Source organism: Zootoca vivipara, chromosome Z2, assembly GCF_965207765.1.
Source record: "Zootoca vivipara chromosome Z2, rZooViv2.hap1.1, whole genome shotgun sequence".
NCBI lineage: Eukaryota > Metazoa > Chordata > Lepidosauria > Squamata > Lacertidae > Zootoca > Zootoca vivipara.
This window is the reverse complement of record NC_142585.1, coordinates 35,629,597-35,653,610: the sequence shown is the minus strand read 5'-3', so window position 1 is coordinate 35,653,610 and position 24,014 is coordinate 35,629,597. Positions and strand designations below refer to the sequence as shown.

Here is a 24,014-nt window from a genome sequence, read left to right as displayed (position 1 = left end):
TTAGCTAAGCAAGGAGGACTCTGTACTTTAATGGGAACTGAATGTTGCACCTTTATATCAGACCAAACAATAAATGTCACTGGTCACCAAAATAATATACTGTATACCTTCTCCAAAATAACCTAGCAGAGATAGAGCATGAACGTATCTTGGATTGGAATCTCTGGGGGTAGCTTCCCGGACCCCAGTGGATTCAAAGCATCTCCCATAATTCTTTTGATGGACAATGTGTCTGTTGCTCCGCCTCCTTCAAATACAAAGTAGTAATAAAATGTTAAGTACAATCCTCCAAAATTAAATAAAGCTTTATTTATCTTTTTATAAACAGTGAAAAAAATTATATTCTTTCTTTTTATTAGTGGAATTACAGGTGAAACTCGGAAAATTAGAATATCCTCGAAAAGTGCATTTACTTACTATTTTTATTTTTACAAATGCTTTCTTTTGGAAATTCCACAGTAATAAAACAAATAGTTACAATAATACAAAAATAAACATCGCTATTACATTTCATTAATTACATTCAATTTATAATTGACCCGCCCTGTTGTTGTTGTTTAGTCGTGTCCGATTCTTCGTGACCCCATGGACCAGAGCACGCCAGGCACTCCTCTCTTCCACTGCCTCCCGCAGATTGGTCAAACTCATGTTCGTAGCTTCGAGAACACTGTCCAACCATCTCGTCCTCTGTCGTCCCCTTCTCCTTGTGCCCTCCATCTTTCCCAACATCAGGGTCTTTTCCAACGACAAATAATTACAATTACAACAAATAAAGGCTTGACATATCTTGCTTTGCATGTCATGCATCTATCTCATATATTGGTTTCACATTTTAAGATGCATTACTGAAATAAATGCACTTTTTGACGATATTCTAATTTTCCAAGTTTCACCTGTGCTGTCTGTCTGTTATGAACTCAGAGAGTTCTGCTGGCTCTTAGCATTGCAAGCTCCAGGTCCTAATTCTCCTGATCATCGTCTGAGTCATCACCACAGATACTGTTGCTGTCAGGAAAGATGTCGCCGAACTCGAAAACTCTTTTCCAGCTGTGGTCTTCAGCTTGCTGGGGCTCCACAGTTATATTCTTTTTTGCCATTAACTCTGTCTGTTGTTTCTTTAACATTGGAAGTGTCACTTCATACAGATGATTGACGATTTCTTAAAAAGACACAAACAAATACCAAATCTCAATGAGCCACAATGGCTATGTTCTCCTTCCACTGCTAGAAGCAACATGCCTCTGAATGCCAGTTGCTGGAAATCACAAGTGGGGGGGAGCACTGCTTGCATGCTTCCCATAATTAACAGGCATCTGGTTGGCCAATGTGAGATTAGGAAGCTGGACCAGATGGACCTTTGGCCTGATTCTGCAGGACTCTTATTATGCTCAGATCTTGCTGGATTTCCAATAGTTGGTTTGCCCCACCTCCAACACAGAACCCACAGAACAAGGTAATACTAACTGATAGCTTGGTAAGGGTCAAGAACCTTATCAGGAAGCCAAAACTAGCATCTCTCATGGAACACAGTTGGTTGCAGATGGTGGATGGTGGCAAGGTTGTGCAGTTGTAAAGGGGCCCTGCACTGTTCCAACTGCCTTGCCATTTTCAGTTCAGGTGGAACATCCAAGGAATCAAAGAGAGATAGCATGAAAGAGTTCCTGGTTCACCTTCCACAACTTTGGAAGCTGCCTTGTCCTGAGTGACACTTGATATAAAAATTAAGAGAACCAAGGTGTGTATTTTTTTATTTTAATAATTCTCCAATGTTTTGATTTTAATTGCATGAAGGGAACGGCTTGCTTTCTGTGCAAGCATCTTGTGGGTCTGCATTTTACAACAGTATGCTCTCTGGGCCATAAACAAGAAACCCTTGAAATGGCAAAAATGGCCCTCCAGGATGTCTATCATGAGTTAGCACCAGAGGGTTAATCAGAAATCCTTAAGGCTTCCTGAGAGGCTCAGGGACAGGTGGAAGAGGTAAGGGAGTGAGATAAGAGAGAGGAATGTCAGTAAGCTCTGATCACAGGCTTGGTTACCAGGGCAACATATGACATCCAATACCTAAATTGGTCAAATGGCATGGGTATATTTGGGGCATTTGCAGGGATATGAAGCCATGCGTGTTTTACTTCTCATGACCTATAAGCTTTCATGATGTATGTTTAAGAATGTTTAGATTCTTAGTACTCTTTGTTTGATGTGTCTGAACTACTATATAAGTTTGTTCTGATTTGCCTCTCATCAGTCGGCAGTCCTTCTAACCAGCAGCTGAGCAGCTGGTTAGCAAGGCTGTCCCACTGCAATAGTTTTAATAAATGCTGGGTCCCTCCTGGATGTTGGATTTGTTTTATTTCCTTGGTTTGTGTGTTTTTTTTCAAGGTGTGTTCCCTCACCTGGGTAATGAACAAGGTGGTGTAGAAGTAATTAAAAAAATTATTTATGCTTTTACAGTAAATTGGCACCTCCATTTCAGTATACTTCTGCCTTGTTCTTCCCCACACCTCCCTCCATGGGTTCCTTTTTACTCTTAGTTGTGCTACAAATCTTCCTACACCTTCCAATTAATTTAGCTGCTGTTCCTATCTAGTCCTACTTGGAGATTTATGTAATTCTTTAAATATTCTCCCACTCCTCTCTTAAGGTATGTTCATCCTGATTTCTTATCTTTACAGTCAGCATTGCTAACGTATTCTATTAACTTATTCTGCCAATCCTCTTTTGTTGGACTGTTTTTGTCCTTCCACATTAGTGCATAAGCTACTCTGGCCGCAGCAGTTGCATAAAGAAAAAGATTTAAAACATTCTTAGGTATCTCACCCTCTGCTATGCGCAAAAGGAACACCTCCATTTTGGGGGGAAATGTCAGCCTTAACATATTTTTTTTTCTGTGTATATCATCCAATATTCCTTAGCTTTCTTACATCCCCAACAACACACCCTCTATTTCTTCATATTTCCAACACATCTTAGATCCCCTTTTATACATTTTGACCAATTTAGTCAGGGTGAGGTACCATCTTTTGTAGGTCTTCCTTTAGGGTGTGACCTACTGAAATGTTTAATGCCTTTTTCCACAGCATCTCCCAGGATATCATGTCTATGTTATGTCCCAAATCAATTGCTGCCTTTGTTGTTTCTTCCTTAGTATCCCATTCTAACAAAAAAATTAAATTGTGGAAGTTAGTTTTTCTCTGTTAACCATTATAACCTTTTCACACTGCAAGCTTTTCTTACTAAATCCTTTTTCTTTTTTAAAATATCTCGTTTACTTGATGGTACTGAAACCAGTCATTGATCCAGACTTGTATATCTTTTCTCTTTTTTAAAAAAATATTGGTTGGCCTTCTTTGAATTATATCTTTATAAGTACCCCAATTTTCTTTCACATTTGTCTTTTTCACTGACACTGCTTCTATGGGTGATATCTAGTTTGGAGTTTTCCTTTCTAAGAGGTCTTTATAGCTATTCCAAACCCCATATAGACTTCTTCAAATTATGTGGTTTAAGAACCCACTGTGTACTCTAACCTTATCACAATACAGATACTCAAGGAGAAGTAAATTCTTACCACAACATCCAGACTCACACACATAGAAAGAGCATGAATGCAGCTTGGAGGTATGTGACAAGTTTCAAAAAGGCAACTGGAAACATGGGGTGGCTTTAGGCTAGAGCTGCATTAGCCAACATGGTGCCCTCCACACAAAGGATAGCACTTCTTCACACAGTGCATATACAGTTAAGGGAGAGGGAACCTTTTTTTAGCCCAAGAGTCACATTCCTTCCCAGGCAACTTTACAGGAGCCACATGCCAGTGGTCGGTGGGGTGAGGGCAAAAGTGTGTGGAAAAATGGATGCAAATGTTAGCTTTCGTACAGAAGTCTGGTTTCCAGCCACACGACCCCTTCTCTATCCTCCATTCAAGCAAGCAAGAGGCACCATCAGGGTTCAATGACACATTCCAGCCAAGCAAAAGCACTCAAGTAAGGGGTTGGAGCAGGGCAAGTAAGGGGCGAAGGGTCCTGAGGGCCAGATAAAATCTTAAAGGGCTACATTTGGTGCCCAGAGCTGAGGTCCCCCCCCCCTCCCGAGTACATTAGAAAAAGATTCATATGTTCAATACATGGGATAAAAAAACCAGACACAAGATGGATGAGGGCTTGGGAACCAATGGCCCTCCAGATGTTGTTGGAATCCAATTCCCATTAGTCCCAGCCAACATGGCTAACGGTCAGGGAATCATGGGAGTTGTATTCTCAACAATTTCTGAGTGGGGCTGCAGGTTTCCCGTCCCTGAGCAAGAGGAAAGACCAGCAAACTCACCCATGAAACTTCTGTTATTCCAAAGAGGGACACGGTAAGCCTTGATTTCATGAAATCTGCTCCGAATATAATATGGATGGACATTCCTGTGGGGGAGAGAAGGGGGTATATATAAAAAAAGAAATTATTCTGGAATAGTGCTTGCATGAGAATTTGCTCACATTGTGAGGTAGGGTTTTTCTCTTACTGTTGGTTTTTTGTATCTTTATTTTAAATATTGTGATTTATGTGGAAACTGTTCAATTTGGTTGTGTATTTTTTGTTTTGTTTATTGCATTTATTGACTACTTTTGTTTTGTTGTGGTTATGAATTTTTTTCACCTGTAAGCTGCTTTGAGCATGGTTTGAAAAGTGGAAAGGTGGCATACATATAAAATTATGTATGCATGTATTTAATGAAAATTGGAAGATTGCTCCTATGAATGCTTCTGCTGTAAACAAACCAGCCAACATCTATGATCCATGGAGCTCGCCGTTGTCCTGATCCAGGAGACAGTTCTTAACTGTCTTTTCCTTTGATATGGATACTTGCCCAATACGTTTCAAATAGACGCGCCCAGAATCATTAAATGCTCCTTTCCATACACCTGGGACGGGAGGCTTATGACCCTCCACATGATGTTGGGCTACAACTCCCATCATCTCCTGACTATTGATCCTACAACTATGTAGAGGGGTACAGGTTCTCCAGACCTGATGTAAGAAGCAGAATCCTTCTCTTTCAGAGGGGAACACCTCTTCTAAATAGAGGCATCCTTCTCTTACATTCAGTAGGGAATCCTTCTTCTTGGATCAGAGGTGGGAAAATCTGTAGCCTTCCGGAGGTTGTTGAGACTCCAATGCCTATCATCCCTGAGTATCTGCCTTGCTGTCTGGGGGCTGATGAGAGTTGGGAGTCCAGCAACATCTGGAGGGCCACAGGTTCCCAATCCCTGCATTATACAGTGGTGCCTCGCTAGACGAATTTAATTCGTTCCACGGGTCTTTTCTTATAACGAAAAATTCGTCTAGTGAATCCCATAGGAATGCATTGAATTTTTTTTAAAGAATTTTGCCCATAGGAACGCATTAATTGAATTTCAATGCATTCCTATGGGAAACCGCGATTCGCTAGACGAATTTTTCGTAAAACGAATTCGTCTAGCGAGGCAACCTCCACTAGAAAAAACCTTTCATTAAGCGGAAATTTCGTTAAGCAGGGCATTCGTTAAGCGAGGCACCACTGTACAGACCAGCAACACATCCAGAACTTGACAAAAGGGTACAGAACTGTAGGCACTTCCCCCATGTTACTGACAAATATTTTTTAATGTACCCTATAGCACTGGATATCTCTTCCCAATCAACTTCTTCCACGTCATCAGCGTCCACTTCATGCAACCTGAAATACAGAAGAAATCTGGGTGATTTGCTCGTTATCTATTATTATCTTTATTATTATTATATTTTTAGTGTTGTCCCACCTTTTCCCCCAGAAACTGAACTCAAGGCGGCTCACAAAAAAATTAAACACGGGTAAGACATGGAAAGCTAAAGACATATATAAAAGTTTAAAAGTATAATAGAATTTGAATGATTGGTGTAAAATACAATTTATTAAAATGCATCTGGTGAAAACAGTTAAAGGCCGTTTCTTTAAAAGCAGCCAGTTGCAAAGGTTTGTTGGAATAAAACAGTCTTCACCGGCTTGCGGAAAGACAAGAAGGAGGGAGCCAGTCTAGCTTCTCTAATAAGGGAGTTTCAAAGTCTAGGAGCAGCCACTAAGAAGGCCCTCTCTCGCATTCTCACCAGACGTGTCTGTGAGGGTGGCAGGACTGAAAGAAGGGCCTTCTCTGATTATCTCACAGCTCGGGCAGGTTTGTAAACCAACTGAAAACAGTGGGCAGAAAACTTAAAATTTAAATGGGTTTAGTCAATGGGTTGACTGTGATTTAGATAGCTACCGCCGTAAAGGTAAAGGGACCCCTGACTATTAGATCCAGTCGCGACCGACCCTGGGGTTGCGGCGCTCATCTCGCGTTATTGGCCGAGGGAGCCGGCGTACAGCTTCCAGGTCATGTGGCCAGCATGACAAAGTCGCTTCTGGCGAACCAGAGCAGCGCACGGAAACGCTGTTTACCTTCCCGCTGTAGCAGTACCTATTTATCTACTTGCACTTCAACGTGCTTTCGAACTGCTAGGTTGGCAGGAGCTGGGACCGAGCAACGGGAGCTCACCCCGTCGTAGGGATTCGAACCGCTGACCTTCTGATCGGCAAGCTCTAGGCTCTGTGGTTTAACCCACAGCGCTACCTGCGTCCCTAGCTACAGCCTTATGTTACTGTTGAAATTAATTAGGCTCTTTAGAAAGGAGACCTGTCTTTTGGTTGTTCCGGCTTATATACTTATATTCTGCTGTATAATGATAGCATCACAGGATCTGAGACTGATTCCAGGTACTTGTAAGGAACCTGGGCAGAGCTTATACACTCACTCTACCGCTTTGATCTGTGGAACTGGCACTTTAGCATAGCAACACCTATGCTTTGAAACTCCCTGCCTATATGCTTCTTGGCACCAGCTAAAAACATTTCTGTTTAGGCAAGCCTACCCAGACATGTGTTTTGATCTGGTTTTTAGTTTATTGTTGATTGTAGTTATTACTGAATGCTTTAAAATAGTTTTAAACTGTTTTTATTGGTAGTTTTTGTGGGTGTGGTACATCCAAAATGCTATGGAAAGAGTTAATGTACAGTAATATAGAATCCTATGACGTCACCACAGTTTTTGTAGGCAGTTTTTGTCATAAATTCTGCCTCAGTATTGATCCAGAGCAGATCCCAACATATAGTTACCGGTAGGCAATTAGCTTCATCCAGCATAGCTTTTACTACTGAAGACAAATGAGCTTAACGGTTACGAATCCAATATCTTCAAGATTGGCACTGTCCACAAGAAATCCAGTTGCAGTAGACTTAACTTAAACTTACAATATACTGAAACCTAAAGACCAAGCATAGTCTTACTGTAAGTCTTATTGTAAACTTACAATATACTGAAACCTAAAGACTAAGGGACCCAGGTGGCGCTGTGGTTAAACCACAGAGTCTAGGGCTTGCTGATCAGAAGGTTGGCGGATCGAATCCCTGCAACGGGGTGAGCTCCCGTTGCTCGGTCCCAGCTCCTGCCCACCTAGCAGTTCGAAAGCACATCAAAGTGCAAGTAGATAAATAGGAACCGCTACAGCGGGAAGGTAAACGGCATTTCCATGTGCTGCTCTGGTTTGCCAGAAGCGGCTTTGTCATGCTGGCCACATGACCCGGAAGCTGTTTGTGGACAAACGCCGGCTCCCTCGGCCTATAGAGTAAGATGAGCACCACAACCCCAGAGTCGGACACGACTGGACCGGATGGTATGGGGCCCCTTTACCTTTTACCTTTAAACACTAAGCATAGTGTGTACAGAACACCACACCATAAGGAAAGAGAAAGTAAAAAAGGCTCCTTCTGGCCTAATATTACAAGTCAGCATGACCTTGACAGAAAGAGATAGCAGAACCAGTTTAAACCAGCTGTTCAGCTTCTTTAAAGCTAAAACCCAAACATCATGAACCTTCTGCTTCTTTCTAGGCAGAACACAAACTTGTTTTTTAACTAGAAACTTTCACCTGGCACCAGCTTGTATCACACAGAGAAGCTTCCAGAACCCTACTTTAATCAATTAGAATAGGAAAGACCTTCTACACCAAAAAAATGCAAACTGACAATTTTTTCAGTTAGGTCTGTTATCAACTGTAGAGAGTGAGAGAGCACACATACAAACACATGTGTAAATATGTTTTAGAATACCAAGTAAAGTAATCCGTTAAGTTTAAACTCTAAACAGAGAATATTGTACAGTTTTCTAGGAAAGAAAAAGAGAACTATGTTTATAAAAGGGTCAAACAACCTGGGGCAACATTCATGCATATAAATACCAGAGGTTTATTGTCTTATTCTAGGGGTCCCTAGACTACGGCCTGGGGGCCACATATGGCCCCCAAGGCTCTTTTATGCAGTCCCCAGGGACCCCCACTGCCCGCCGCCACTGCCTGCTCTTACCGGTGCGGCTGCCGACTTCCGACTCAGAAAAGCGATGGAAATAGCTTGTGTGCATGCGCAAGCGTCATTTCCGGTGTACTTCTGGGTCGGAGGCGGCTTCTGCACATGCACACAGGCTATTTCCGGCGATTTCCAGGTCGGGAGTGTGCCAGAAATAGCGTATGCGCATGGGTGCACACAGCCGCACGCTCCCGTGCGCGCTCCCTCACCCTCCGGCCCACCACGCAATTGGCGCGGCGGGCATCTGACTCAAAGCCTAAGTTTGGGGACCCCTGTCTTATTCCTTTTGAAAACCACGAGTTTGTTTCTGTTATCAAGTGGTATATAAATTTTATTAAACAAACAATAAATTTGACAAATACCTTTCAATGAGGGCAATATTTATCCGCAGATGTTCAAATCTGCTCCTCTTCGTCTGCTTACCCATAATCTTCTTGGTTACAATATTAAGCCTCAAGAAGAAAAGAAAGCCGATTACAATTGTTTATTTAGTAAATTGAAGGCATTTTCAGGTGACTTAGTAACAATGGTGGAAAATGCACAGGAAAGTATCTTGAAAACGCTGGAAAAAATGAGTATATTCGGTAAAGTTTCAGAATTTAAATTGAATAAATTGAAAATGAAATTAATGGTTAAAAATATGGGTGAACAAGAGAAGAATGAGTTACAAAAAAAATCTGGTCTGTCAATAGCGAAGAAAGTCAAATATTTAGGAATTGAGGCAACCATGAAAAATAATAACCTATTTGAGAACAATTATAATAAAGTATGGAAAGAAAGAAAAAGGGACGGAAATATTAAATTTGACACTATGGGGAAGAATCTTGACTATCAAAACAAAAGTTTTACCCAAAATGTTACCGTATTTTTCACTCCATAAGATGCAGTTTTTCCCTCCTAAAAAGGAAGGGGTAATGTCTGTGCGAAGGCACTGAACGGCAGCGGGATCCCTTGGCTGCCGCTGCAGTCGCGAGCGGAGGGATGCCTCTGGCGCTGGAGTCATGGCTCCCAGCAGCAGCGGAGGGACGAACAGCCTGAAAGCAGCCATTTTGGGCTGCTTGTCCCTCTGCTGTCTCTGCCGCTCGCAAGAGCCGGCATAGGAGCCGCGGTTGGGAAAGGCACAGCTCAGTGCCTCTCCCAACTGTGCCTCCTGTGCCTGCCCCAGCGAGAAGCGGCGGTGGGACCAGTTGTTTATTAAATAGTTTAGTTCAACATTTGATTCAGAATTTTTTTTCTTGTTTTCCTCCTCTAAAAAACTAGGTGCGTCTTATGGTCAGGTGCGTCTTATGGAGCGAAAAATACCCCCTCTTCCCTTCCCCCCCTTTCGAATGATCCCAATTATAGGGGAAATGGAGTGTTTTAAAATCTGGAAAGGGACATATCCAAGTTTATTTGGTAGGGCAAGAAACCATATATCAAGTACAAATTACTAACGGATAAAAAAGAAAGGAGAGACCTCGCTCTGCCAGATTTAAAACTCTATTATAAAGCCACATGTTTATGCTGGTTAAGAGAGTGGATTCTTTTTTTGTGCTTTAAATTAAGATTTGGATCCAGAATAAAAATTTGGCAAAGACTGAGTTTTAAAAGGAAGTCGACTTCCGTCTTTTGGGGAACTGATACTGCAGCGTGGATTTGTGAATGGAGTTAAAGTCTTTTTGAAAGCACATCAGCATCTTGTTACAAGTTAACCTGCATTTGGCAAAAGAGTAACAGACCCTCTGTTTTTTGATACAAAGAATACAACTTTTTGAACTATTGCCCTTCTAAACTAAAAGTGGAGCCTTTATGAATGAGGTGAAGTCCTTTATGAATGGAGAGGTGGTTTTTGTGAACGAAAGAGAATAAAATGACCCTGGATCCTTGCAAACCCTACCAAAGCTTGGCACGGGGACACTTTGCCATAACCGGGGGACTAACCCCAGGGAGGTGAAGTGCCTGGAAAAGCAGGAGTAGGGAAAAATGTCTGACTAAGCAGGGTTGTGCAGTGGGATACAATTAATTGGAGGGCAAACTTCACCTGGATTACAAATATCATCTGGATTACAATTTGTTTTTGTTTTTGTTTAATCCCTTGGAAGACCCTTGGATTAAGAGTGGAAGAACATCTAATGGAAATAGAAGGAAGTAATAGAAGAGAAATCAAAATTATTAAAGAAAATGTATAATATCCTTTTGGAATGGGAAATGAAAGATGAAGAAGTGAAATCAGTGAAATCAGTAATGATTAAATGGGCACAAGACATAGGCCACAATATACAAGATTGGACAAAACTTTGGAAAGTAAATTTGAAATTTACGGATTGTATGCTAAGGGAAAATTATATGAAAATCATGTATAGATGGTATATCGGAATGTTGGAGGTGTAAAGAGGTTGAAGGGACTTTTTTATCATATGTGGTAGGATTGTAAAAGAGTTAAGGTATATTGGGAAATGATTTACAATGAATTTTATAAAATGTTTAAAATAACTTTTGTTAAACAACCAGAAGCCTTCCTGTTGGGTATTTTAGGACAAGACTTGCAAAAAGAAAAAAGGACATTATTTATATATGCGGCAGCGGTGAGAATATTGCTAGCACAGAATTAGAAGACTGGAGAAATTCTAACAAAGAACAATGGCAAGAAAAACTGATGAGCTACGCGGAGCTGGCAGAGCTGACACACAGAGTTCAAGAAAAGGACAATAGGGATTTTGAAAAAGAGTGGGAACCTTTTATATTGTATTTGCAGAAACAAAAAAGGAATATTGATCTGATGCTAGGATTTAAATAAACTTTCACAATTTTAGGGATAGGGAATAAGGTAAAGGTAAAGGGACCCCTGACCATTAGGTCCAGTCGTGACCGACTCTGGGGTTGCGCGCTCATCTCGCATTATTGGCCGAGGGAGCCGGCGTATAGTTTCCAGGTCATGTGGCCAGCATGACAAAGCCACTTCTGGCAAACCAGAGCAGCACATGGAAACGCCGTTTACCTTCCCGCTGGAGCGGTTCCTATTTATCTACTTGCATTTTGACGTGCTTTCGAACTGCTAGGTTGGCAGGAGCTGGGACCGAGCAACAGGAGCTCACCCCGTAACAGGGATTCGAACCGCCGACCTTCTGATCAGCAAGCCCTAGGCTCAGTGGTTTAACCCACAGAGCCACCTGGGTCCCTATTACCTAGGGAATAGGTAATGTAATAAAAGGAAAAATATGATATTTGTAGAAAATAGCAGATTATATTAATGAGGTTAATAAACCAGAAATTGAAGTTGAGGGAAGTCCAAAGGGGGGAGGGAGAGATGTTTATATAAGCTGTATGCTATAAGTATATTTGTAATGAGAGAAAAGAAAATTACAGTGGTACCTCGACTTATGAAGACGATCCGTTCCGCGGCTGTCTTCGTAAGTCGAGGTTTCCAGATGCCGAAGAGCGTGGCCGGCGTATGCGCGAAGCGTGCGCCGGGTGAAAAGACTTCCGGGGTTGTCGACTTCGGAAGTCAAAACCTTCGGAAGTCAAAGTGTTCGGATGTCGAGGTATGACTGTAATTTAAAAATTTCAAAAAAAGGAGAGTGGATGATTTTGGAAAATATGTACATTTTAGATATTGACGGTTGGGATAAGTAAAAATCCAGATAGATAAGTCATTTATTTTGTGCAAAAGTGATAACAAGATATACAACACAATAGAAAATGAAATGTAAATAGAAAAAGCTGCAATGTGGTGGTGGGAAATCACAGGGGAAGAAAAAGTAATCAGGATATGGATTGTTATACCTTAAATATAAGTGAAAATATGGATGTGAATTTGTAATTGTATAATGAAAGACGATAAAATAAAAAGCAATAATTAAAAGGGGGGTTGAGCAGCAAATTTGAATAGCCCTACCTAGTGGAGCAAAAGGGAGCAGCAATTTGCTTGAGGACAGCTGGCAGGGGTTTCAAGAAAGGATCATTCTGCAGACCTAACTAGAGATGTCAAGGATTGAACCTGGGGCCTTTTTGCATGCATGTTGCCAGTGGCTGATGAGAGTTGTGCTCAACGTCTAGAGGGAGACACAGGTTCTTGGCCACTCTTACCACTTCTGTTTACACTGCCTCCAGTGCCTGGTGCCCACTTTGGCTTCCACTTGGGACCACGAGATGCCCTTGTAGAGATTCTCATACGTGAGCGTGAATGCTCCATCCTCATCCTCTTTCTCTGAATCAGAGTCTGAACCTCTCATTTTGGACAGCAGTGTCTCCTTGATGGCTTGAACTAGCTTCCTTGTCTCTTCAGAATCCCAAGGACCGGAGTTATACACTGAATTCATTTAAAAGGGGGGAAATATTGATTTAATTCATTATCAACTCTATAGACATCTTGCAAGAGCTTATGTGGGGGAAATGTCTTGGCTGGCTAGCATCAGTAACAAGAATGGCAAACTGGATTGCTGGTTTAAACAGATAGCAACAGTCCTCCATTCAACCTAGTTCAGTAGTTCCCAAACGTTTTTGGGCTTCCGTCCCCTTGGTTCCCTCACCAACTTGCTGAACTTGAATGACAGAGGTAAGAAAGTACCATAGGATAAATGATCCAAAAAAGATACACCAGCATGCCAATTCCCATAATTCTGCTCTTTTGGTGAAATTTTTAAATAATTATTTTAAAAGCCCTGAGTCCTGGTTTGAGGAAGGATTAGGCCACGGTTGGGGCCCGGGCAGGGGGGGGGGGGGAAGAGTGCAGGAGTGTTAATATACCAGACTTGATCTCAGAAAATTTTGTTTCAGCTGAATGGCTACTGCGAAGCATCAGGTCCGATATCTTTTTCCAGTTGTTGCCATACATGGCTTGATACTTCTTGAGCTTCTTTTTCTCCTTTTCAGAATACCTAGGGAGAAAAAGGGATTGCTGTTCTCACTAAGCTAGTTGCACTGGTCGTGGGTTAGAGTGTCAGACTTGTGGTAATTATACTTTACAGAGTTGTGCAGAGGTTGCCCCAGATTGTTTGGCCCTTTTTTAAATAGTTCTCTTTTTCTCCCAGAAAAACAACAACTATGCAACACTTGCGTTTAAAGTTTAAAAATAACATATGGCTTTTACTTGGTGTGCTTGCTCTTGTGAGACTGAATGAACAAGAAAGGCAGGTAATACTTACACTACTGAAACATATTTACATGAACTTGTGTCTGAGACTGACTAATATTTACAGGCTGACTATGAGGCAGACAGCAGCACAACACAACATACTTGCTGCTCTAACAGCTAAATCTCACAACAGTTGATAACTGAACTCACCGGGGGAAAACTGCCTCGGGTGTATGACATCACAGGATTCTATGCCACAGCATTAACGCTTTGCATAGTATTCTGGAGGCACCAGTCCCATGACTAAGACCTAGTAGACCAGGGTTCAAATTCCCATTCAGCCATGAAGTTCATGAGCCGGCTGCAGTCACTCAGACCAACCTACCTCACAGGATTGCTGATAAGATGAGGAGGAGGAGCTCCTTGAAGAAAAGCAGGTAATAAACATGATGAACATAATAATAATGCCTATGCCTGGATCCATGAGCAACCTTTGGTAAATGAACATTTTGGAAAGAAATTGCTCATTGCTCAATGTAAAATACATTTTACATTCTCACCCAGTATACCCCCAACAAAGCACCAATGGAACCAGTATCCTAACCCCCTCATATGGATCTACGGTGCAGCCACATTTGGAAGACTGTACAGTTCAGGTTGCCTCAACTCAAAAAGGATATTGCAGAGTTGGAAAAGCTTTAGAAATGGGCAACAGAAATAATCAAGGAGATGGAGCGACTGCTTTATGAAGAAAGGTTGAAGCTTTGGGGACTTTTCCACATAGAGAAAAGACAAGTAAGAGGTGACATGATAGAAGTTTCTAAGCTTATGTATGGCTTGGAGAAAGTGGAGGGATAGAAGTTTTCTCCCTCTCTCCAATTAAGCTGAATTTTGGAAGATACAGGAAAAATAAAAACGTGACTTCTTTATGCACCACAGTTAAAATATGGAGGATGCTCCCACAGAAGGATTGATGGCCACCAATCTAGATTGTTTTAAAAGAAGATTAGACAAAATTCATGGGGAGAGGGCTATCAGTGTCTACTAGCAATGATGGCTCTGCTCTACTTCCATGCCAGCAGCAGCAATGATCCTAAAGATCAGTTGCTGGAAACCACAAGAGGGGAAGAGGGCTCTTGTGCTCAGGGTCCTGCTTGGTACTTTCCCACAGACATGTGGATGGCCACTGTGAGAAGAAGATGTTGGACTAGGTGGGCCATTGGCTTGATCCAACAGGCTCTTATGCTCTGACTTCACTTTGTAGGAGCTGGCCTTCTGCAGATACCATATTATTGGGAGGTCCATTTGCTTTGATGCAGGAATCGTCCCTTTAGTGCAATGGCATGCTACATTTGGAACTCCCTCATGCTACACATCAGGCAGTGGCTGTCTCTATTGCTTCCATGATTTGCTTCCTTGAGATCAGGAGCCAGTAACCCCCATACCCCCACCCCCAAAAGTATGCATTGACAAAGGAAAAAAGTTAAAGCTTTAGTGGAATCAGAAATCAGGAGCTAAAATGTGAGTATTTTGGAGTTCAGGCAGAGAGAGAAACTTCCTGAGTAGGAACTCCAGAACCCTGTCCTGTTAGGCTTGGTGGCCAAGTATTCTGGGATGCCTCCATGACAACAGAACCGCCCCCCCCCGAGAAGCCCAGTTGCCTTTCTTACCTTCCATTATAATTCTTGGGATCGTACATTTTTCTTGCTCGGTAATATACTAGCCTCCATGGCCTTGGAATTCCCTGAGCTTCAGAAGAATCAATAAAGATGCATTAAAATCGACATTTTGTGATTAAAGACAATCTACATTAAGGAGCTAATTGGATTATGGGCTGCTGATTTTGCAGGTATGTTTTGATTGTGTTTTTATACACCAAAACATTACCACCCTTTATTCAATTTTATATAATAAGCCCAGGGCAGCATTTATTTGTTTTGAACCTCGTTCTCTCTGGAAACGTTATCAGAGGCCGGCTGAGGAAAACTGTACATCACACTTCAAAAAACATGGAACTTTTTGATTTCATAATGACTGTGGTTGATCTTTTTCTTTAGGGATTTTCCCTCTTTCTGAGAGGTTAAAAATAAAATTCACTCCATCAGCCCTACTTTGACCAGATGAGCTCCATCATGCTTCCTCTCCCTAAACTGTCACCTGTGAGCAGCCATTCCATCAGGCTGCCTCAGTGTGAGAGAGAGGAAGCCAAAGGCCATCAGCTTGGGTAAAAGACCAGCTCCATCAGAGCCTTTGACTCCTGAAGTATGCAAGCTGGTAATTGTGAGAACAGCTGTTTAAAGGGACTTCAGTTTCATTCCCTCCCTGACGTTGCTGGACACCCATTAGTCCCAATCATCATGGTCAATGGTGATGGGAGTTCATAGAATTGGAAAGTACCCCAAGGGTCATCTAGTCCAACCCCCTGCAATGCAGGAATCTCCAACTAAAGCATCCCTAACGGATGGTCATCCAACCTCTGCTTAAAAACCTCCAGCAAAGCAGAGTTCACAATCTCCCAAGGGAGTCTGTTCCACTGTCAAACTTCTCTTACTGTCAGAAAGTTCTTCCTGATGGTTTTGTGCAGTAATGTCTACAGAACCAAAGGTTCTCCATCCCTGACTAACTTGTATACAGTGGTACCTCGGGTTACAGATGCTTGAGGTTACAGGCACTTCAGGTTACAGACTCCGCTAACCCAGAAATAGTACCTCAGGTTAAGAACTTTGCTTCAGGATGAGAACAGAAATCGTGCTCCGGTAATGCGGCAGCAGCAGGAGGCCCCATTAGCTAAAGTGGTACCTCAGGTTAAGAACAGTTTCAGGTTAAGAACGAACCTCCAGAACAAATTAAGTTATTAACCAGAAGTACCACTGTATAACTAGCTACCTTGTGCCCAGAATTGCTTGGGGATCTAAGAAATGAAGAAACCCAGGGCAATTTTGTAAGATTTCAGTTCGCCATCTTCATTCAAAATGGCATCCAATGGTATCCAAACAAACCTAAACATCTGCTCCGCGATCTCAGGAACCATCATGCTAAATTTGGCCACGGTATCTTAACAAGTGTCTGTACACATGGAAAAACAAACACGGATAAAGGAGGGAATTTAGACAGCTTCACAAATGTACTAGAGGCAAATATTTTAGCAAGACCACCCCCTCACTACCAAGTAAGTTTCCCATGAGAACCAATTAACAGAAACCGAACACAAGTCACCCACAAAAGCCACCCAGTCAAATACTCACCAATCTTTGCACCAAACAAGTTTATAGTTTTCAGCTTGCTGATGGATTCTCTCTCTTGGGGAAACCTGTGAGTAAAGAGGAGTTTTTCTGCAGTCTCTATCCCAGTGTCTTTCAAGAAGGCCTCAACATTTTGCCGCAGCTGGTCGTTTTCCTTCTTGGAAAATTTGCCAAATCGCACTGCAATGCCTACATCATTTCCAAGGGAGAACAGGAAAGTTAAAGTTTCAGATTTCAGACCTTGCTCTTTAGCATTATCACTCATTCATAAGGCTGAGTAGTTTTCAGGGACACATGGCCACGTATACCTTCCACTGTTGCAACATGAGCCTCACAGATAACTTGTCTACTGTCAGTTTTTGTGGAACTGGCCATTTTTCAGGACCCGGGACTCCTAAATTGTGCTTGGTGCTCCCATAAAACAGGTGCAGTAACCTTTGGGTCTTTAGATATTGCTGAACTCCAGCTCCCAATGGCCCTATCGAGTATAGCCAATGGCCAGGTATGATGGGAGTTGGAAGTTCAGCAACCTCTGGATGGCCATAGCTTCTCTATACCTACCATAAAATGATAAGCTTGCAAACCCATGATAAGCTTGTTGATGTGGGTTTGGGTCTTGGTTATTACGACAAACACCAAATGTTTGCCATCTTAAAAGTTCTCAAAGCCAGAGGTGGGAAACATTGTGACCCTCCACATGGTTGCTAGACTTTTATCTCCCACCATCTTTGACCATTAGCCATGTTGTCTGAGGCAGATAGGAGTTAGAGTCCAACAACATTTGGAGGGCCACAAGTTCCCCATCCCTGCTGAGCATGTACACACCTACACACGCACGAGTGACAAATATGAGGGCAGACCATGCTCTTTGATTTTCTGAATTGGGAGTCAAGAAACGTGGTGTCCCAACCTTTCCCCCCACAAAATAAGCAACATCTAGAGAACTAGTGGTTACTCACCGCTGCTATACCCCTTGCAAAGAGCATGTGTGTGTGTGTGTATGTATAAAACCTACCATTTCATTAGGTTATCTTGGTGGGAAAGAGGGGAAGGACCCTCCACCAGTTTTGCCAGAATAGAAGCTGCAACAGAAACTTCCTACCCCTAAACTGTTGCTGGTTATTAAAGCCCTGAGTTTGGTGCCTGAGTTTGTATTTTCCTCTGCCCGCCATGTCCTCCTTTCCTGATGTGCTGTCTTTTTTAGATTGTGGGCCAATAAGAAGTGACTACTTGGTTTTAAGTGATTGTATGTAAGCCACTAAGAGCCTCTTTTGGTTGAAGAATGGGGTACATTTGCTCTGTATGTGTGTGTGTGTACAAAATATACACCTTCTTTCGATAAATACATATAACAACATTTGTATTCCACCTTTCCTCCCAGGATGAAAGGGTAGTGTACACATTTCTCCCCCACCCCCCTGAAATGCATTTTCATTATTTGAGTGTTAATCACCTGTACATAACACTTTGGAGATTATGCAAAGAAATTGCTAAGACCTTTGATTTACTGAATCCCAAGTAAAAGGTGATTTACTACCGAAGTAAAATGTGTTCTCACTCAGGACTGCACACACCTTTTTTCTTAAAATTTCTAAACCTGACCAGGTCCCGACCAGCCAGCTGTTTGATCGCTGAATCACTCAGGGTCCTGACATGAGGAATGAACTCTTCCAGCTCCTTGGTGGCAGAGTCTAGATCTTTCATTGCAAGCTGGGAAAATTCTACAAACTCATTGTCCACAAGGGAAAACTTGCTGGAAGATGATTCCTCAGCGTCCGAATGAACAGGAGTCGAGGATTTCTGTGGCCTGTTAGGAGAGCAAAACATGAGGCCTGCATACTATTGCTGGCACTTGTTGGCACCGAAAATCGCTTTGGGATCCCAGGGAAAAGCCCGGCATTAGCTTGTGAGACACATGCTATTGACAAAAGCCACACCTCACCAAGACTCCTGTCTTGGTAAGATTGCTTACTAGGTGACCTGATCAACCAGCCCAGTGATGCTTATGCAGTGTTGGAATAGCATATCTAATGCTTGAGTGTGAGATTCTTGGAATGCGATGTGTGTATTGAAACAATTTACTATGCTCACAAGCTTGGATAAGGAATACTAGTGGTGGCTGCCAGCTGAAACACAGTCTTTTTAGTACAATCAGGCACTCCAACCATGGAAACGTTTTACAATTTGGGGGCAATTAATACAGCCTATTATTATTATTATTATTATTATTATTATTATTATTATTATTATTATTATTATTTGTGCATGCACACAAAAGCTTATACCCAGAACAAGCTTAGTTGGTCTCTAAGGTGCACTGCGTCAGACCAACCTTAACCTGATTGGCTGTGTTTCTAGATTGTAAGCCAGTGGGAAGCAACTATTTCTGATAACTGTAAGCTGCCAGGAGTGCCTTTTTCAACTGAAGTGGCAAAGGAAGGAAGGTTTCAACATACCTAAGCTCCACCCTGTTTCTAGTGAGTCTTCTGAATCCCAGACTCCCACTTCTACAAATCAAGACACACAAGAGATCTGCTGCCAACAAACTTGTTTTAGCCTTGAGCCTGTGCATGAAGCCCTTCACCCTTTTGCTAAACATCAAATTAAATACTAAAAGCAGTTCATATTTTCCTCACACCTGCCAAGAAGCCCATCCATGGGTAAGGTACTCACCCATCATCGGAATCATTCGTGCTGGGAGCATTTTTACGCTTATGTGATTTCTTTCGTGTGGCAGGGCTGCTGAATTTCACAGTTCTGTCCAACTTATTCACCTCATTGTTCTCCTCTTGGGAAAGGTCTGAGAGCTGTGTTAAGGCTACAAGAGGCAAAGGTGTAAAGAAGTCCTCCTCCATGTCCTCTGTGTCACTGCAGTTGGTTGCATTGTGCTTGTGCAAACCTGCATTTTCCAAGTCACTGGCTTCAAGCTGGCTGCTGGCCTCTTCTGGAGCTTTAGGTTTTTTACGCTTTTTTTTCTTCCGTGCAATGGGACTACAAAACTCCTCAGTTTTGTCCAACTCAGCTGCCTTTTTTCTTTCCTCCTGGGAAAGGTCTGAGTGCTGTGCAGGAGGTGAAGGTGCAAAGAGGTCCTTCTGTGTGTCCTCTGTGTCACTGCAGTCTGTTCTATTGTGCTTGTGCAAACGTGGAGGGTTAGCCCTAATATCTGTGAGCCTGTCAGAAGCTCTATTTGCCTCGGCCTGCTCTGTTAACAAGAGCACCTTTGCTTTCTTCTTCTGAACAGGTGTGGATTCAGAGACATAACCTGCATTTTCCAAGTCACTTACTTCAAGCTGGCTGCTGGCCTCTTCTGGAGTTTCAGCTTTTTTACGCTTTTTCTTTTTCCGTGCAATGGGAGTACAAAATTCTGCAGTTTTGTCCAACTCAGCTGCCTCTTTTCTTTCCTGCAGGGAAAGATCTAAGTGCTGCATTAAGGGTGCCACAGGACACAGGCCCCTGGCCTTTTCTGGAGTCTCAGGAATGCAAATGTCTCTGCCACCCTCTTGTTCACTAGGTTGATACTTCCTCTTTTTCTTATTACACACGCGAGTATCTGTTCCAGCCTTGCTATTCAGCTCATTGTCTGTTGGGATCCAAGTAGCATCTGACTCAGAGTCTGGAATCTCTTTCTCAACTTTTACGTTCTTTGTTTTTTTTCTACAGGCCCCAGTAGCTTCTGTATCCTCAACGAGCCCAGGAAAAATTGAGGAATGTCCAGAAGATGGAGGCGAGCAAGGGGCAGCCGTCACAGGTTGGTCACCCCCCTGTCCATTAAGGCCCTCCTTCCTCTTCTTTTTCTTTTTCTTCTTCTTCACCAACTCTGGGAAATGAAAGCCATTTGAGGCTGATGATGCATCAGTTCTGTGCATAATTTCCTTTAAAAAGTAAAGGAGAGGTGGCATATAACAACAACAACAATTTATTCAACAATAACACTTTATTATTTATACCCTGCCCATCTGGCTGGGTTTCCGCAGCCACTCTGGGTGGCTTCCAACCTAATATTAAAAACATGATAAAGCATTTAAAACTCAAACAGCCTTAAGAGTATGTAGGCACCATCAGGCCCAGTACTGCGGCACTTCAATGCTAGTTTCCAGTTATTTACTTATTATATTTGCATCCTGCCTTTTCATGCAAGGAGCTCAATGTGGTGTACATAGTTCTCATCTCCCCATTCTATCCTCATAGCAAACTTGCTAGACAAGTTAGGCTGAGAGATGGGTTGACTGGACCAAGGTCACCCAGTAAGCTTCATGATTCAATGTGAATTTAACGCACGTCCAGCACTCTTAACTGTTACACTACTCTGCAATATTTTGGTATTGGGAGATATAGCCCACAGATCTCTCTGCAGGCTGTTTTTCAATTTAGTTCCTGAAGAAGGCCTTTAAACTCGCTGGGTAGATTTGAAAGTAAAATCTGAATTCCCCCCCCCCCAGCATCTTTTGCAGTGCTGCTGCGTTTTTTGTTTGTTTGTTTTGTTTTGCAATTTAATGACTAACTTCATCAGTTGCATGACACATTTTCTTGGTACAGGTAGGTAGTCGTGTTGGTCTGCTGTAGTCGAAACAAAATTAAAAAAATATATATTCCAGTAGCACCTTAGAGACCAACTAAGTTTGGTCATACCAATAACAAACTTAGTTGGTCTGTAAGGTGTTACTGGAAGGAATTTTTTAATTTTGTTTTGACATTTTCTTGGGTTGCAGTTCTGTGAATAAAGTTTGTTAGAAACTTTCATAAGCTGATTTTGAGAACCTGTCAGGGATATAAGTATAAATATATAAAAGGCCTGTTCGTATATTGGCTTGCTATACTAAGATGAGATCCTCCAAAGCAGCTGTTGTTACGTCATCTACCTACGGGTAACAGTTTAGGCATCTGACAAAATGGGGCCAGCGCACAAAAGCTTCTGTACTACAGCAGATGAAGTCAACATGGTGCCCTCCAAACTTTCATAACAAGTTGCCTTATACCAAGTTAGACCATTGGTCCATCTACAGTAGTTCAGTACCGCCTACACTGGTTGGCTCTTCAGGGTTTCAGGTATGAGTCATTCCCAGCCCTATCTGGGATCTTCTGCATTCAAGGCAGATGCTCTACCACTGACCTGCACCCTAATCATAAGAACAGATCTTCTGGATCAGGCTAATGGTCCATGTAACCATCAAGCAGAAATTGAGGTCACCAGCACTTCCTCCTTCTCTGGTAGCCAGAAAGTAGTATATCCTACCTATGGTTATAAAATTTTAGGATGTACACACACAGCAGACATACAATCCACAGAAAACCAATCCTTCCATCATCAAAATTTAGGAAATATTCCCTGAGAAAACAGAACAAGCCTAAAAAACCATCTTGGCTCTCCTAATGACTCTATTTCCTCTGCGGAAGAGAAACCTTCTTGATACATTAGTTCTTTCACTTCCAAATCCTGTCTTAAGGGCATACTTAGTGTATGAATAGGGTGGACCTGTGACCTGGATTCAAGAACTAAAGTATTTACCACTTCAAAAGAATAGCCAAACTGCCCTGATAATGCAACCAATACCAGTAAAACATTTTCAGGTACTGTATCCTGGCAGATAGGAGAGAAGCCACTGCCTCTTTCTGTGATATTTTTCTGGGTGGTCTTTAGCTAAGAGGTTGGGCAATGTTGAAAGTCTTTAAAGGGGCTTACAAACCTTTGCTCCGAGCCTCTCATCTCCTTGCAAGGAGGGGTGGGGACTCTGTCAGACAACAGAATAATAAAGATCTGCCTTGCTTTCACTGGATCTTGCCTCCATTAATTCTTCTCTTACTGGACTTAGGGGACTCAGGGTCTGTTGGGGAATTGGGCAGCAAAAGCCAGCACCATCCCCCCCTACATTACTAATATCAAACATCTCACACACAGATGAGGCCTTGCTGGTTGTGCCATCATTGAGGGCTGTCTGGTTGGTCCTGAGTCATGACAGGGCCTTATCAGTGGTGGTTTCAGGTTTGTGGTATGTCTTCTCTAGTGATGTGAGTCTGTCTCCAACGTTATTAACTTTCAAGAGGAATTTGAAATTGTCAAGCTTACCCAGATATTTGGTGCCTGAAAAACACGGATCCTGGCAATCCTGAAAACACTGGATGAAATGCCATTTTAGAACTGTTGTAAGAGTTTGCTTTTATAAAACTGTGGATGGGTTTCCCACCTTGGGCTCCTTTGGGATGCAAATATAATAAATAAAAACAAATAAATTGGCCCCGGCCACCGTGACCAACAATCAGCGATAAACTGAAGTTAGAGCAAACGTGCGATGTGAATAAATGCAGTAAACAGAGGAGTAACCCACGTGGAAGCGCTTTAGGCACCTATAATACTAAATCCTGTACTGCAAAGCAATTAAGCAACACTTCCTGCTTCGAAAACAGCACCCCGCGAACCCTAATTCCTCTTTACGAACTGGCCAGGCTACTGCAATGCGAGATAAACAAACTAAAATATACCTGATTCTGCATCTTCTTCTTCCTCGGTCACCGACCGCTGCAAAGTGGTCCAGCACACGCGCCACAGGCTCCACTTCCGGTTGTTTTACACCGTTTCCTCTCCTCAGCGGAAGGAGCGTGTTGACTTGGAAAGGCTAGAGCGCCCCGACTGAACTTTCGAAATACGTTCCATCCCCGCCCCTGCGGGTTGGTTGGAGAGAGGAATAAACATCTCCTGGGAGGAGAGGCGTCTTCTCGGGATGCCAGGGGCTTGTGCTATATATGGGTGGGGTGGGTTTTGAGCGGCTATTTTAAGCAGAGCGATGTGTGTGACAGCCCCGAACCTCTCTCACAGGGTTGTTGTTCGGTTTGCTACCCAGAGCTCCTTAGATAAAGGGTGGTGTTAGAAAGCGGAGCCAGGTAAGAGGCTAAGGCTCAAGCATATGCTAAGCTGCGAAGATCATTGCGTGTGATTTTTGAGCCGGTTAGCTTCTCTTTCTCGAAGCCTAAGCCCACGTCACGGGGTTGTGGTTGCGTCTGTAATAGCATTACAAAAAGAACCACAACAGAGAGAAATAAGCACAATAAAGTACATGCCCACGAACTGCGCCCTTTTAAAACAAAGAGTGAAGCCAAATCAATGAGCGATCGGAAACAATTTAAAAATACAGGCGCAACTAGAATTTCACTGTGAGTTCAACGCAGCACATGGAGTTTTGTTTTCCTTTTCTCCTGGTGACGCGAGAAACTGCCGTCTAATCAGCGCCGGGCTAAGGTCCTGCGTTCCCGCCTCCCTTTCATTTGGCTCAACCTTCGCAGGGCGCGCAGGCGCCGGCCGTGGTATATCTATATCGGACGC

The 24,014-nt window shown here is 42.6% G+C and overlaps 1 protein-coding gene across 2 annotated transcripts; it reads right to left on the bottom strand.

Annotated features, from left to right (window-relative positions):
• Positions 1–289: 289 nt before the first annotated feature.
• TTF1 (transcription termination factor 1) lies at positions 290–23,315 on the bottom strand. Of its 2 annotated transcripts, XM_035102220.3 has the most exons (11): positions 23,177–23,315; positions 19,373–20,571; positions 18,274–18,506; positions 16,703–16,888; positions 15,128–15,206; positions 13,130–13,260; positions 12,470–12,692; positions 8,767–8,856; positions 5,642–5,707; positions 4,327–4,412; positions 290–1,159 (listed from the first exon to the last, which is right to left on the bottom strand). In XM_035102220.3, the coding sequence occupies exons 1-11, from the start codon at positions 23,186–23,188 to the stop codon at positions 960–962; spliced, it is 2,505 nt and encodes an 834-aa protein (XP_034958111.3). In that variant the 5' UTR covers positions 23,189–23,315; the 3' UTR covers positions 290–959. The 2 variants fall into 2 exon arrangements, with proteins under 2 accessions (XP_034958111.3, XP_088520882.1); XM_088664756.1 differs by lacking the exons at positions 290–1,159; positions 4,327–4,412; positions 5,642–5,707; positions 8,767–8,856 and adding an exon at positions 11,756–11,931.
• Positions 23,316–24,014: the final 699 nt, after the last annotated feature.

Bases quoted from the DNA above. Each gene is read 5' to 3' on its own strand.
- TTF1 (XM_035102220.3), bottom strand. The intron at 8,857-12,469 runs GTAAGAGTGGCC...TTTCTTCTTGAG, and splicing joins AGGCAGTGTAAACAGAAGTG to GCTTAATATTGTAACCAAGA. The intron at 4,413-5,641 runs GTACATTAAAAA...TCTCCCCCACAG, and splicing joins GAGATATCCAGTGCTATAGG to GAATGTCCATCCATATTATA.